The sequence below is a fragment of the Neoarius graeffei genome, chromosome 2, assembly GCF_027579695.1.
Source record: "Neoarius graeffei isolate fNeoGra1 chromosome 2, fNeoGra1.pri, whole genome shotgun sequence".
NCBI classification, from domain to species: domain Eukaryota; kingdom Metazoa; phylum Chordata; class Actinopteri; order Siluriformes; family Ariidae; genus Neoarius; species Neoarius graeffei.
The window spans coordinates 745,350-761,686 of record NC_083570.1 but is presented as its reverse complement, the minus strand read 5'-3'; the positions used below and the strand labels follow the sequence as shown (position 1 = coordinate 761,686).

At 43.5% G+C, this 16,337-nt stretch overlaps 1 protein-coding gene across 1 annotated transcript in view; it reads right to left on the bottom strand.

The window, feature by feature from the left end:
• slc16a10 (solute carrier family 16 member 10) overlaps window positions 1-16,337 on the bottom strand; it is a 55,874-nt gene that overhangs the window by 24,109 nt on the left and 15,428 nt on the right. The window contains exons 2-4 of the mRNA XM_060913523.1: window positions 13,991-14,135; window positions 13,418-13,517; window positions 13,015-13,329 (exon numbers count right to left, since the gene is read on the bottom strand). Coding sequence (XP_060769506.1) covers window positions 13,015-13,329; window positions 13,418-13,517; window positions 13,991-14,135 — 560 coding nt within the window. The remainder of the gene's footprint in view (window positions 1-13,014; window positions 13,330-13,417; window positions 13,518-13,990; window positions 14,136-16,337) is intronic.

The window sequence follows — 16,337 nt, the reverse complement described above, 5'->3', positions numbered from 1 at the left end:
GTTTCAGCTGCCAGTATTTTATTAGTGCAATATTTCTACTTCGTACGGTAAATGAAAATGAACTCGGTAAATTTTTACCACGATTTTGGCATTTACATCTACACAGGGAAGTCGACAGAGTATTAGCTTCTTGACCCATTGACTGAATAAATCCCGCTCTGTGCGCAGTACACAAATGGTTCCTGTAGGTTTCCACTAGGCGAAACCATGCAAAATTCGCTCATGAATATTTGCTCTGGGGGCATGGTCACGAAAACAGCAAGCAGGTTCAGCTACCATGTCAATTAGCAAGTGCGGTTGCAGTGCGGTGAGCGGCTGCTCGCTAGCAAACTGTCCTTGAGGATTCAGTGTATAAAAACGACAACATACCGTACGAATATGACTGTTTTCTAAGTTTGTGTGGCGTGTAAATAACAATCCGACTTGATACAACAACTGATGTTCATTAAGGTCCCAAAGACATTAGCACGATCTGATATGATTTAATAATGTTGGCTAATTATTGCACCGAGTCTTGCTTGTGAAGTGCCTGCAGACTTTAGCAGCCCGCTAACCCTGAATCTGATGCGCTTCAGTTAAGACCTGCAGAGCCCTGACCGAGTTCGGGTAACATGACACATGCCAACAACAACAACAACAACCCAATGGTAATGTGGACATTGTTCGAGGCCCAGACACCTTTTAATCAAATCAAACATTTTCACATAATTAGCAGAACAGCCTCCGCCTTCTGGATCAGAAATGTTTGGTGACTCCGCCTCTCTTTTGAAAACGTCACATACCGAGTCACACATCCGCTGAGCTGATTGGTTTTTGAGGCGGTTCATTTGAAAGCTGGAGGCGAAAAACTTCTCTGTAGAACCCTGTCACTCCCCCCCCCCCCCCCCTCCTCCCTCTGGGCTCAAGAATACAACAAAAGGGCAATAATATAACAACAACCAATCAGAATTCAGATAGATCCTGTTGCCAAGTAAAATTGGCTCGTGCTGTTTTACCGTTAGATCGATCACATACCAGCTTAAACCAGCATTCTAAAACTAGTTAAAGATCCCACAGAAGAGAGCCGACTCCCCCTGCAGCCTCATGGAACGCAGTGTTTAAGGCTCCGGATGGGTTTTACTTCCATTTATGAGGGAAAGGAACAGACACCCTCCCGACAGTCAGTGCGGTATTTGCTTGGAAAACACATTTGCAAATTGGTAGAATGAGTTAATCATCACATGAAAGATTTGCAATTAATCAAATAAATTGCATATTATTATTATTATTATTATTATTATCTGTCCATCTCATTATCTGTAGCCGCTTTATCCTGTTCTACAGGGTCGCAGGCGAGCTGGAGCCTATCCCAGCTGACTACGGGCGAAAGGCGGGGTTCACCCTGGACAAGTCGCCAGGTCATATATTATTAGTGTGGCACAATATTGTTGTTCTTAAGTTTACTTATTCTGCCTTATTCCGACACGTTTTCTGGATCCACTCCTCCTCCTAGGGCGTTCGAGATAGAGACACCGTTCCGACTCTGAGACGTCTGGCCCGAAGTGGTGTAGTGTGCTTGTATACAGCTTTTGGATCAACGCGCCCGTTCTCTTGTTCTTGTCGTTTTTCTTTTGTTTTTTCCCCATAGAGAATGAATAGGGCTCATGAATCGAATTGTCCTACTCGGACACGCTCCATCGCAGATGCACCAAACCTCATGTGATACTTCAGGCCAACTCCCCCAACACATACATGCAATCGGTTCTGACCCGCACTCATATTTTTCCTTTCTTTTTGCTCATCCCTTTTTCCTCCATAGGCTTGCATTGATTTTTGGCCCCATTGAAAATGAATGGAGTTTCAGGAGAAAAACTTTCACTCTCCATCAGTTTTTTTAACTGAGTGACCAAACTTCAAGAAACTTCACTTGATGCCTCAGGCCAAGTCCCCGCACAGATCCATCCCCTCATCTGAGACCTGCACTCGTCTTTTCCTTGGTTTTCACGCATCCCTTTTTCCTCCATAGGCTTCCATTGATTTTTGGCCCCATTCAAATGAATGGAGTTTTGCTCAGTAACACTTCACCACACATCCACCAAACTTCATACGGCACCTCAGGCCAAATCACCATCACACACACGATATCGGTTCTGACCCGCACTCGCCTTTCTCTCGCCTTTCATCCATCCATTTTGCTGCTAATCAATGGAAGCTCGACTGAGTCGTTCCTCCCTTCCCCCATAGGTGATGATGCATTTGGCAAGGATCTGCTCTTCTGAGACTTTGACAGCAAATCAACTTCAACTCGATGGCCACTTTATTAGGAATACTTACACGCGCACACGATAGCAATTAGCATTCACGTGTTACCATGCAAGCTGTTAGCATGTTACCCATTACGATATCATGCCTGCTGTTAGCTCGGGAGTTGTTAGCATGTTCACCATAAGCATGCTATCATGAGAGCTGTTAACATGTTAGGATTAGCATGGTAGCATGCAGAGTTCGCGAGTTTGCCTGAGCATGTTAGCATGCTAAAAGTTATCATACTAGCCATTAGCATGTTAGCTGTTAACATGATAGCTGTCAGCATATTAAAGTGTTAGAATTTTAATAAATAGCATGTTAATCATTAACATGTTAGAATGCTAGCTGTTAGCATGTTATCTATTAGCATGTTAGCATGTCACCCTTAGCATGCTAAAAGTTAACATACTAGCCATTAGCATGTTAGCCTGTTAGCATGATAGCTGTCAACATAAGTTAAAATTTATATAGCGCCTTTCAAAAAAACCCAAGGACGCTTTACAATTATAGACAAGGAAAGAATAAATAAATAAATAATAAAAAGTCCACCAAGTAGGGGTCAGGATGTAATTCCCGTGGTGTAGCAGCCACAGTCCCACCAAAAGGCGCACGAAAACAAGTCCCACATCTCCAGCACCACCGCCGTGACGCCGTCAGCAACATCGCTCGAACACCACGCCATGGATCCACACAGCGAGCAGAGAAGCTCCGCCACGCAGAGCGCTGGTGTGTCCCAAACCACCTGCACGGCCGCCGCGACACCACCGAGCAACATCGCTCGGAACATCACGCCAAGCGTTAAAGCGCAGAGCGCTGGACAACCACGATGTAAATTGAGCAACAGGCTCACTGTAGTCCACAGCTGGGAACACAGGCATCACCCACAGCGAACCACAGCCTGGAGGGAACCGACGCCCCAAACTGGGTCCGGAGCTACACCACAACCGGCGGACAAAACACTCAAACAAACACCAAACTACACAAACACACAGGAAAGAAAAAAAAATAGAAAAAGAAATAAAATAACAGCTCCGGTGAGAAGCGGCAGCCAGAACGCGCACGACGTACTCTCAACCGGAAATGAGATTATTAGCCTTAAAGTGTTAGAATTTTAACAAATAGCATGTTAAATCATTAGCATGTTAAAATGCTAACTGTTAGCATGTTATCTATTAGCATGTTAACATGCTAACTGTTAGCATGCTAGTTGTTAACATGTTGGCATGCTAGCTTTTAGCATGCAAGCATGATAGCTGTTCTGCTATAGCTCAGCAAGCACACACTGCATTTTCTCTGCGGAAATGCAGTCTAATTATTATTCATGAATTACTACAGTTCTGAACTTCAAATGTTAAAAGTCTGGCCTTTGGAGAGATGATGGAGACTCTTTTGGTGGAACACAACGGAGCAAAATATTGTGACCCTCTAATGTTGACCTGAAGTTGGCGCCACTGGGGGTTGGCATTGGGTTTTTGTCCCCACCAGTGTTAATACCAAACCTACACCCTTGCCGACATGTTATCTCGTTCTAATTGTTGTGACTTTTATCCTAATGACAGCTGGCAATACGTTGTTACTTTGCACTTTGTTGATCTGGGTGCTAATCTTTGAGAAACTGGATTGGCAGAATGTTGCCTGTGAAGAAAAGAATGTCTTTATTACCCTGTGCCAAGTTAATATTTACTTAAGTGCAATTTTCAAGAGCCATAAATTGTATTTTATTTATTGTTTTTGTTGAGTGGTTGTGTTTGACTGTTTTATTTATTTATATTTTTCACGTCCCACTGTTGAATAAGTTGACTTAAAGTTCTCTGTTCTTTGAAAGGGTGCATTTGCATGATCATTATTTTACTAGCAAGGCAAGGCAAGTTTATTTATATAGCACATTTCATACACAATGGCAGTTCAATGTGCTTTACAGAAGCAAAAACAAAAACAGTAAACAATAGAGAAATAAAATTACATAAAATAATTTTATTTTTAATCTAAAACAATTAATTAAAAGAATAAAAAAAAAAAAGAATTAAACAATAGTAGAAATAAAATAAAATGCCAAAAAGAAAAAAGGAGAAAAAGAAAAAGAAACCAGCGGAATAAAATAGAATAAAATTAAAGTAAATTTAAAACATCCAGAGAAAGTAAAGATTATAAAAAATGTAAAAATATTAATTATTTAACAGAAAGCATCTGAGAACAGCTTGGTCTTTAACCTAGATTTGAAGCTGCCAACAGCAGGAGCATTTTTGATGTCCTCTGGCAGTTGGTTCCATAGCTGTACTGCATAGTAGCTAAAAGCTGCTTCACCACACTTTGTTTTAACAACTGGTTTTAATAGTAAATTTTTCTGCTGCGATCTGGTAGATCTGATTGGGTTAGGCCCCTGCAACATAGAGAGGTAATTGGGCCCTGTACCATTTAGAGATTTGTACACCAGCAGCAATACTTTAAAGTCAATTCTGTAGCTTACTGGAAGCCAGTGAAGGGACCTTAGAATTGGAGTAATGTGCTCTGTTCTTTTTGTTCGTGTGAGAACCCTCGCCGCTGCATTTTGAACCAGCTGAAGTCGTTTGATGGTCTTTTTTGGCAGGCCTGTGAAAAGGCCATTGCAGTAATCAACCCTACTAGAGATGAAGGCATGTATTAGTTTTTCCAGATCATTTTTTGACACAAGTCCTCTTAGTTTGGAAATGTTTTTTAGGTGATAAAATGCCGTTTTAGTGATTGCTTTCATGTGACTGTCAAAGTTTAGCTCGCTGTCAATGAAAACACCAAGATTTTTAACCATTTCTTTAGTTTTAATCCCTTTTGTGTCAAGAATAGTGGTAATCCTGAGTCTTTCATCTTTTTTTCCAAATAGAATTACTTCTGTTTTATCTGTGTTCAACTGGAGAAAATTTTGTGACATCCAGCTATTGATTTGATCGATGCACTGGTAGAGACATTCAAGGGGGGCATAGTCATTTGGTGATCGAGCAAAATAAATTTGGGTATCATCTGCATAGCAGTGATACAAAATTGAATTTTTATTGATAATTTGCCCAAGTGGGAGCATATAAAGGTTGAAAAGTAATGGTCCAAGAATCGACCCCTGGGGGACACCACAGGTCAAGGGCATTGACGTTGAGGAACAATTTCCCAGGGTAACAAAGACGCTTCTATCTTTTAAGTATGAATTTAACCAATTGATAACTTTACCAGTCAATCCAACCCAGTGTTCAAGTCGATATAGCAGTATGTTGTGATCAACAGTATCAAAAGCTGCACTGAGGTCCAGTAATACCAGGACCGATGTTTTGCCTACATCAGTATTAAGACGCATGTCATTTATAACTTTAATCAGCGCTGTTTCAGTGCTATGATTGGCACGAAATCCTGACTGAAAATTATCAAAACGGCTGTTTGATATCAAGAAGGCAGTTAATTGATTGAAGACAATTTTTTCCAGGATTTTCCCGATAAATGGTAGATTTGATATTAGCCTGCAGTTATTTAACAGTGAAGGATCCAGATTATTTTTTTTAAGAAGGGGCTTTACAACAGCTTTTTTTATTTAGGGACACAGGAACAACGCCAGTCTCCAAGGATGTATTTATAATTTGAAGCACATCTGTAATTATAAGATGAAGAACAGACTTAAAAAAAAAGTTGGTGGGCAGAATGTCCAGTTCAGATGTTGAGGAACTGAGATTTTGTACAGTTTTTTCAAGAGTCTCAATCAATTAAACAAAATTCTGACATTGTGTTAAAGTTATCTATCTGTGTCATTGGTGATTGCAGTTTTTCAATTTTTTGCAACTGAGATATATTATGAGAAATATTCTGCCTTATTTTATCAATTTTACCTTTGAAAAAAGATGCAAACTCATTGCATTTATTAACTGAGAGAAGTTCAGGTGCTAATTGTGGTGGGGGATTAGTTAGCTTCTCTACTGTTGAAAATAGCACACGGGCATTGTTCATATTCCTGCTGATTATGTTGGAGAAAAAAAGACTGTCTTGCTTTACGAATTTCATAATTATAATTACAAAGCATCTCTTTATGGATTTGATAATGGATGTGAAGTTTAGATTTGCGCCATTTTCTTTCAGTCTTTCTACATTCTCTCTTTAGCAGTTTAACAGCCGGGTACTGCTTCCATGGTGCTTTCTGCTCATCATTGACTCTTTTGATTGGAACAATATCATCCATAATTTGGGTCATATTTAAATTAAAAAATTCCAGTAAATCATCTACAGAGTCTGACATTTTGGTTGAGTTCTGTGAGAGAGCTTGCTCAAAAAGAACACGTGTTGTCGTTTATGACTCTCCTACCTATAGTCGTTGAGCTATTCTGAATGTGAGGAGACATAGAAACTTCAAAGAAAACACAGAAATGATCAGATAAGGCCAGGTCAACAACAGTATAAGAAACAGTAAGACCCTTTGTGATGACGAGGTCAAGAGTATGACCACGAGAGTGGGTCGGCCCCTGTACATGTTGTACTAGGTTAAAGTTATCAATAATTGCAAATAGTTCTTTGGCATAAATGTTATCAGTATTATCTACATGCAAGTTAAAATCCCCAGATATAATAAGACAATCAAACTCTAAGCAAATGACTGATAACAGTTCACCAAACTCTTCAAGAAAGACTTTGGCTGAATGTCTCGGAGGCCTGTAAATAGCGGCATAAAATTGTCTTGAAAAGACGTCAACAATATCGTTTATCGCAATAATTTCTGAGAATATATCGTCCAACAAAATTCATCATTGTGACAGGCCTTATATACATTTTTTTCCTATAGTTTTTTTTTTTTATACTTTCACTGCACTATTTTTTGTTCCTATTTATTCATGGCTTTCTCTCTGTGAGCTGCTGGAACGTGTAAATTTCCCACTGACGGGTGAATAAAGCTTATCTTATCTTTTAAACACACAGAAACCTGTCCACACATGAAGCTTATTTAAACTCCAGAGTACAGATGACCTATCGAGTGTACTGTACACTGTACAGTGCTGAGCGTAAATGAGTGCACCCCCTTTGAAAAGTAACATTTTAAACAATCTCAATGAACACAATTTCCAAAATGTTGACAAGACAAAGTTTAACATAACATCTGTTTAACTTATAACAGGAAAGTAAAGTTAATAATAAACTTGGATTACACATTTTTCAGTTTTACTCAAATTAGGGTGGTGCAAAAATGAGTACACCCCACAACAAAAACTACTACATCTAGTACTTTGTATGGCCTCCATGATTTTTAATGACAGCACCAAGTCTTCTAGGCATGGAATGAACAAGTTGGCGACATTTTTCAACATCAATCTTTTTCCATTCTTCAACAACGACCTCTTTTAGTGACTGGATGCTGGATGGAGAGTGATGCTCAACTTGTCTCTTCAGAATTCCCCATAGGTGTTCGACTGGGTTCAGATCAGGAGACGTACTTGGCCACTGAATCACTTTCACCCTGTTCTTCTTCAGAAATCCAACAGTGGCCTTAGATGTGTGTTTAGGATCATTGTCATGTTGGAAAAGTGCACGGCGACCAAGGGCACGGAGTGATGGTAGCATCTTCTCTTTCAGTATAGAGCAATACATCTGTGAATTCATGATGCCATCAATGAAATGTTAAACTCGTCGAGTCTGTGCTCAGTGCTTTCCTAAATTGTCGCCGCAAGAAGCCCTCGCACGAATGCGCTTTTTTTTTTTCATCGTTCGCATGCCGAAAAATTTGCTCGCAAATGCGAGTGAAGTGTGTGCACTGTAGAGCCCTGATCATTACAGATAAACAGAGAAAGAAATAGAGAAAAACTTCTAGATAAATTAAATATTTACATATACAAATATAAAAAGAATAAGATATGGGGAAGAGAGGAAGGGGGGGAGAAAGAGGAGGGAAAAGAAAAACAAAAGGGGGCAGCAGGAGAGGTATTGCACTTTATATTACACATTGTCCAGTATTGCTTATTGTCAGTCTAGGCTGCTGCTCCTTCCTGTCCTCTGTCCTCCTGTTCCCCCTCCTTCCCCCCAGAGAGGAGTTGTACAGTCTGATGGCGTGAGGGATAAAGGAGTTTTTGAGTCTGTTCGTCCTGCACTTGGGAAGGAGCATTGTCACTGAACAGGCTCCTCTGGTTGCTGATGACGGTGTGCAGAGGGTGACTGGCATTGTCCATGATGTTCAGTAGTTTGTCCATAGACCTCTTTTCTGCCACCGTCACCAGAGAGTCCAGCTTCATGCCGACCACAGAGCCGGCCCGCCTGATCAGTTTGTCCAGCCTTCTTGGATGTGCTTCCCCCCACCAGCACACCACGGTGTAAAACAGGAAACTGGCGACCACAGACTGATGGAACATCCACAGGAATTTCCTGCAGATGTTACAGGATCACAGCCTCCTAAGGAAGTACAGCCTGCTCTGTCCCTTCCTGTATAAGTGATTGGTGTTGCAAGTCCAGTCCAGCTTGCTGTCCAGCCACAGCCCGAGGTCCTTGTAGGAATCCACAGCCTCCACCTCGACTCCCTCGATCAGAACTGGTCATGACGTTGGTCTGGACCTCCCAAAGTCAATGACCAGTTCCTTGATCTTCAAGGTGTTGAGCTGCAGATGGCTCCTGTTGCACCACACAGCAAAGTCCCTCACCAGGCTCCTATACTCCTCCTTTCTGTCGCCACTGATACACCCAATGATGGCTGTGTCATCGGCGAACTTCTGAATGTGACACAGCTCCGAGTTATAGCAGAAGTCCATGGTGTACAGGGTGAAGAGAAGAGGGGCCAGCACCGTGCCTTGGGGTGCTCCAGTGCTGCTAATCACAGTGTCAGACATGATATCCTTCAGTCTGATGTACTGCAGCCCGTCAGTGAGGTAGCTGGAGATCCAGGTGACCAGGCAGGGGTCCACTCACATCCATTCAGTTTGTCCTGAAGCAAAAGGGCTGGATGGTGCTGAAGGCACTCAATAAGTCCAAGAAGAGGATCCTCACTGTGCCATTTCCCTTATCCAGATGCGAGTGGGCTCGGTGTAGCAGGTAGAGGATGGCGTCTTCCACACCAACACCTGCCCGGTACGCAAACTGCAGACAGTCCTGGGCATGTTGTACCTGGGGTCTGAGGAAGAGCTGCTCCAACGTCTTCATCAGATGGGAAGTGAGTGCCACTGGTCGGAAGTCGTTGAGCTCGCTGGGCCGATTCTTTTTGGGAACTGGAACGATACATGATGTCTTCCAGAGGGTGGGCACTCTCCCCAGTTGGAGTGGTTCACCCAGTTCAGCAGCGCAGGTCTTCAGTAGTCGTGGACACACCCTGTCCAGGCCTGCTGCTTTCCTGGGGTGAAGCTTCCTCAGTTGACCTCTGACCTGGTCTGCAGTAATGCATGGAGGAATCTGTGTTGAGGTGGGGGAGGAGGGGGCTGCTGTGATGACTGGGGGGAGGCGTGTTGAGGGAAGAAGGAGAGATGGCTGCAGTGAGGGAGAGGGGGGGGGGGGGACGTGGGCTGGTTGAACCGGTTGAAGAAGTCATTCAACTCGTTTGCCCTCTCCACTGTCCCCTCAACGACTCTGGTCTTTGTATTGTGGCCTGTGACGGTTTTCACACCTTCCTAGACCTCCCTCATGCTGTTCTTCAGCTTCTGCTCCACCTTTCTCCTGTAGATGTCCTTAGCTTCCCTCACGCAGCATTTCACCTCCTGCTGTGCTGTTTTCATCGCCTCCCTATCCCTGCTCCTGAAGGCGGTCTTCTTCCTGTTGAGGACAGCTTTGACTTCCTGTGTTACCCATGGCTTGTTATTAGGGTAACACCGTACAGTCTTAGCGGGGGAGACCATGTCTGCACAGAAGTTGAGATAATCCGTCAGACAGTGTGTCAGCCCCTTTATGTCCTCACAGTGTGGGCTAAGCAGCACATCCCAGTCCGTGATGTCATAGCAGTCTCTGAGGGCATCTTCCATTTCAGGGGACCACCTCCTGATGGAGCTAGTTGTTGCAGGCTGCCTTTGAACCGGGGGGGGGTACTTCGACTGTAGAAGAACCAGGTTGTGGTCAGACTTCCCTAGTGGGGGGAGGGGTGTGACTCTGTATGCATCCCTCACATTAGCATACAGCAAGTCAATTGTCTTGTTGTTCCTTGTTGGACAATCCACAGCCTGGTAAAAAGCAGCCAAAGTAGAGTCCAAAGTAGCGTGATTAAAGTCCCCAGAAATGATGATAAATGCCTCAGGGTGCTGTGTCTGCAGCCTTGCTGTGACAGAGTGAATCCTCTCACATGCAGCGGCTGCATCAGCCCTCAGTGGGATGTAAACACAGATGGTGATCACGTGACTGAACTCCCTCAGCAGATAATATGGCCGCAGGCTAACGGCTAGCAGCTCCAAGTCCAGGCAACATAAAATTGTCTTTACGGAGATATGTCCCAGGTTACACCAGCGGTTGTTAACATAAATGATGAGTCCCCCACCTTTGCTTTTCCCGCATGTGTTAGTGTCTGTCAGCTCTCACAGCAGTGAATCCCCACAGGTCCACGTTAGCATCCGGTACAAGGTGTGTTAGCCATGTCTCCGTAAAGATAAATAAGCTGCTCTCCCGGTAAATCCGCTGGTTGTTCAGTGCAGAAAGCTCGTCGACTTTATTTGGCAGCGAGTTCACATTCCCCATGATAACGGAGGGAATGGATGGTTTGTAGCGTCACCGGTTGTCTGCTAGCCTAGCCTTTAGCTTAGCTCCGGCTTTGCAGCCCCTGGGTTTCCTCCTCAGCTCGGCCGGGATGGGGTGTCTTATCCCAGCTCGTCCCATTGTTTTCAGGGCCAGCAGCTCCTCTCTCGAATAAGCGAGAAAACTGGCTCCTGGTTAAGAATATCCATGCGATATAAGTAAAACACACTGTCTTCGTAAGAAGAGAAGAAAAGTAAAAATGGTGGAAAAAGAGGTTTAAAGAGCTAAAAACTACAGAGCTACTGGAGAGGCAGCCGTCTCACACAACACCCAGAAAGTGTGTTGCCAACTTGTTCATTCCATGCCTAGAAGACTTGGTGCTGTCATTAAAAATCATGGAGGCCATACAGAGTACTAGATGTAGTAGTTTTTGTTGTGGGGTGTACTCATTTTTGCACCACCCTAATTTGAGTAAAACTGAAAAAGATGTGTAATCCAAGTTATATTATTAATCTTACTTTCCCGTTATAAATTAAACAGATGTTATATTAAACTTTGTCTTTTCAACATTTTGGAAATTGTTTAAAATGTTACTTTTCAAAGGGAGTGCACTCATTTACGCTCAGCACTATACTACAACGTGTACAGGCGAGTGTAAAGTGCACTATCGAGTGTTGCAAGGACGTGGAACCGCCCAGGTAATTGGATAGAAGGGTCATCTGAACATACTCCAGCCAACCGCGTTACTCTTCACATCACTGTGCCTAACTAATTTGCATACAACGGAATCTTAATTCTGCTGCAGTGCACACACAACGCGTCACTCAGATTAATCAGGATTACAGGCACTTTCAGACCAGATGAAACTTTTTCATAGTTCTTAGAACTGTAGGAGGAACTGCCGCCTTTCGTGTGCAGGAACTGTTTAGATCGTGGGTTTGAGGGACTTTTTTAGCTCCTGCTTCAGGGTAGGTTCTCTCCCAGTGCAAGAGGAACCACGAGTGATGCAAGTGCCCCGTGATTGGTCCAGATGATGAGTCAAACGCATGAGTCAATGCAGGCTGCATTACGCAGCACCAGCAACCACCAGGTTTAAAAACCAACGAGCTCAGGAAACGCATCATAAGCAATCACTAATTATTTTCCACCATGAATTCACTCTTTATAATGTAAAATAATTTACTGTTAGCACATAACACTTCCTGGTGTGTGTGTGTGTGTGTGTGTGTGTCTCCCTCCCCCACTTCTACAGTAGGGCGCAATGGAATGATCCATTTCTACAGAAACATGCAACTGAGACACGACACATGAAAGTGGACAAGTTTAAATCCTAATACTGATAGTTGGGGTTTTCACCGAAACACAAGAGCACTGACAGATAAGATGCACACTCAAAAACAATCGATAAAATACTGCCGTCGCTTAGCAACCACTGGCCAGCTTACATCACTCCGCTGTTTCTACTGGTATGTAGTTCCTGGGCAAGATCCCCAGAGGTGGGGGGTTCCTCTCAATGAGGACCTGAGGGAGATCCCCAGGGGGTGGGCGGTTCCTCTCAGTGAGTTCCTGAGGGAGATCCCCAGGGGGTGGGCGGTTCCTCTCAATGAGTTCCTGGAAGTGTTTGGTCTAAAAGAGCCTTACAGTGATTTAGAGACACACCCCCCCCAGGTCCCCGTGTTAGCGGAGCCCTGCTGTCCTCTACTCTGGATATTAGGTTCCCATGTTCCCAGAAATCCCACTGTCCCTGAAGAGTGGGTGTGGCTCAGAGCCAATAAAAAGAGTCCTCGGAACGATGGAGTGAAAACAGTGGTGTAAAGTTCACTCTCACTGCTGTGACAGGTCAGAGTGTTTTACAACACACACAGTTCTGATAGCTCATACAGTTTTCATGCTGTGAGTTCAGGACACAATACTGAAGTAACTGTGTGTGAGAGATGGTGTTTATTTGGACATAGTGGTGCGTTTATTGAGGAAATACTCACTGTGTGTGTGTGTGAGAGAGAGAGAGAGAGAGAGACAGAGAAAGGAAGTAAGTGTAAGTATTGATAAACATAAGCATGTTTAAGTATTTATAGGTGCGCGCGCACACACACTGACCAGGTGGACGTAGGGGACAAAGTATCCGTAGAGTGCGGCCGGAATTCCGAAAGCCCAGATCTTGTAACTCAGACTCCTCCAGATCTGGACATTACAGACCCTCTTTAACGAGGACTTCTTCGACTCCATGCTCTGTGGGAGGCGGGGCTTGTAGGTGAATCCAGCCAGCATGAGCCCGAGCATGAAGATGGAGAGGACGCGCAGGGTGCTGTGCAGGCCGAGGTGGAGCAGCAGGGACGACAGCACCGGCGGCAGAGACACCGTGAAGATGCTGCTCCCTGCCGTCACCACACCATTCACCAAACCCAAACGCTTCTGAAATTTAGGAAATTCATCAACTATATTATTCATCACACATTAACATGCACGTGAACATTCATCATTAACATGCAACTAAACAAACCTTAAAGTAATGTCCGAGGATGACGAGGCTCGGCTGATACGCGAACGAACAGCCGCACGCAAACACCACACCGTACGTGAAGTACAGAACGCCCAGAGACCTGCACACGCACACGTTTGTTTACTCAGTAACACACAGTGAGACGGTTTAGTGAAGAGTGAACACACTGAATTACATTTATGTTCATGTTACACAATGGAAGATGAGCTGACATTTAGTTAATGTTTTAAAAACATTGAGATAAGGAGAAGAGAAAGATGCTTAAAAAGGAGCAGAGAAATAGATTTTAATTATGACTTCCTTATTGAAATAACATTAAATATTAAAATGAATAACAATAAAAGCAATAATCTAAATATAAAACATCGCTATCTGAAAGGGAGAGAGAGAGAGATGGTGTAACACCCACTGACATCAGCTGGAAGTCCTGTTGGGACATTCCGTCCATCCATCCATCATCTGTGGCCACTTATCCTGTTCTACAGGGTCATTCTGTCAACATGTTTTAAAGTTTGCAAGCTGTGTGTGTGTGTGTGTGTGTGTGTGTGTGTGTGTGTGTGCGTGGTGTCTTACTTGACAAATGAACTGGCGAACAGGCCGATGAGACCAACTGCAGCCCCGCCCACTGCCGTGATCCTGCAGCCGTAAATGTCTGTAAACACGCTGACAATTGGGGAGCAGAAAAATATCATCCCCATGGACAGAGAGCCCACCCACGCTGAGAGAGAGAGAGAGAGAGAGAGAGAGAGAGATGTATATAATACCAGCTGTGTTCCACTTCCTCATCATTAAGTGACATAGAAACAGAAACTGGCTGTTTGATGCACACCAGCTGTACAGTGGACTAATGTAATGTAAACCATAACGTAATATGGTTGTTGCCATGGTAACATCTTACCCTATATTATCATCTTGTGAAATTAAAACATTTTTGTCACCTGGAAGTTTTTCCTTCCTGCAAAAATACGTTTCATTTGAAGATCATGGTTTTCTCTCTCTCTCTCTCTCTCACACGCAGAGCTGAGAAAGTTTCCGCAGTGCAAAGAAAAGTCAACACGGGATGCAGAGAGGAAAAATAAACAAGGTGACATGACTACCTGAGCAACGGGTCAGTTATTATCCTCTACACACAGAGAGAGAGAGTTTTACTTTTAAAGGGCACATCTTTGGTAAATTCAGGAGCAAGATCAATGTAATTCTCCTATTTTATATTAAACTTTGGTCAAATATCTGTCACATTTTGCATTTTGTGCAATTTTTTTTTTTACCTTGCGCAATACCAGAAAAATTCAATTGAAATCAAGCCATTTGAGGCGAATTGGTCCGAACTTGGCGTTTGGATTTCCCGGCAAACATCAATTTTCGTGACGTCGCGTGCGGGACGCCTCCCTCTGAATCCGACATCAGCGCTGGTTTGTTTATGAGGAAACGACCTGGTGGCTTTCTGCAAATTTCTTCAACGTTATCGCGTAATTATTAAAATAGTTAACAGATTATCGTAGGAGGGTGTAGCAACACCAATCATGATGGGATTAGTACTCATCGTTTCCCAAAAGACCGGACAATGAGAGAAATGAGAGCGCTTCGTGCGAGGCACCCAGAAAAACTGGCAACATGCAACAGACCACAGCATCACATGCGGGGCTCGCTTCATAAAACCCGAAGACTTTGAGAATTATTTGCAGTGGGAAATGGGTGTCAAGAAGCAACTTGATCTGAAAAAAGACGCAGTTCCATCTGTTAGAACACCCAAAGCAACACCGTCTCCATCTGTGTCAGCGTCACCAAAGGAGCCAGCCGTGTTCGTCTCCCCTGACAGAAGGCGAAGTGCCGCATCCACCGAGGCCCTCGAAGCCGAGGACCGAGCAGAGCCGAGAAAAAGACCAAGAAAATCGGCGATTCACAAGTCGACTGTTGCCAGGGTAAGAAATAAGAGAGACTATACTCTAAATGATGTGTTCCTGGGTTTGACAACACGAATGCACTGGGCGATAATACACTTCCTTCACATGTCTCAAGGGATATACGGCGTGTCAGGGCTTGAGATCTTGGGACCTGTCAAACACATTAAATGTATATACAACCCTGCTTAGCAGATTCCACGCGTGTAGCTTGTGAAATCTCTCTCCTACAGTAGCCAGTACTCTTCTAAATGAAGAAATATCTCATCTCATTATCTGTAGCCGCTTTATCCTGTTCTACAGGGTCGCAGGCAAGCTGGAGCCTATCCCAGCTGACTACGGGCGAAAGGCGGGGTTCACCCTGGACAAGTCGCCAGGTCATCACAGGGCTGAAGAAATATATAAATACATAATAGCAATTAGAAAAAATATGATTTATGTAACAATAGCAGAGACTCAGATTGTTTTGCAGGTCAAGGGGCCCACAGGGCCCCTCCTGGGAAAAAACAGGGGCCCATTTCTACAATGGGGGGCCCAGTGATTATCCTTCAGTTTAAGTGAACCTAGTGAGCGAAGCAAGCCCAATGAACATTTTCTTCTCAATTCTGTTTTTTTTTTTGGTATTAGAAGCCATGTGAAGCAATGTAGATGACAAAAATCAATGCTTCAACCAAATATATTGAGATATTGTTTAATCAGTGGCAATATTTTGGAAGTCAACCACAGGCCACTATATATCACATCTATATCATCTCCTCCTTGTAAATTATAGCACAAGAATGGGTTTGTAGTAGTAGTAGTCACCAGTGGTAGTGGCAGTGGTAGCTGCAGTAGTTGTTGTAAATCTAGTATGACTAATTACCTTGGGCGTCAGTTTTTTCAGGTGAATGTACTCTTTCTGCCAAAGAATGACAAAATAGATGTATTTCTTTTTTTCTTATCCATGTTTTCTTGTCTCTTTCGAATATTCGTATATAGACCGTAAGACGCCACCTAGCGAAAGACTTGGATCAGGTTTT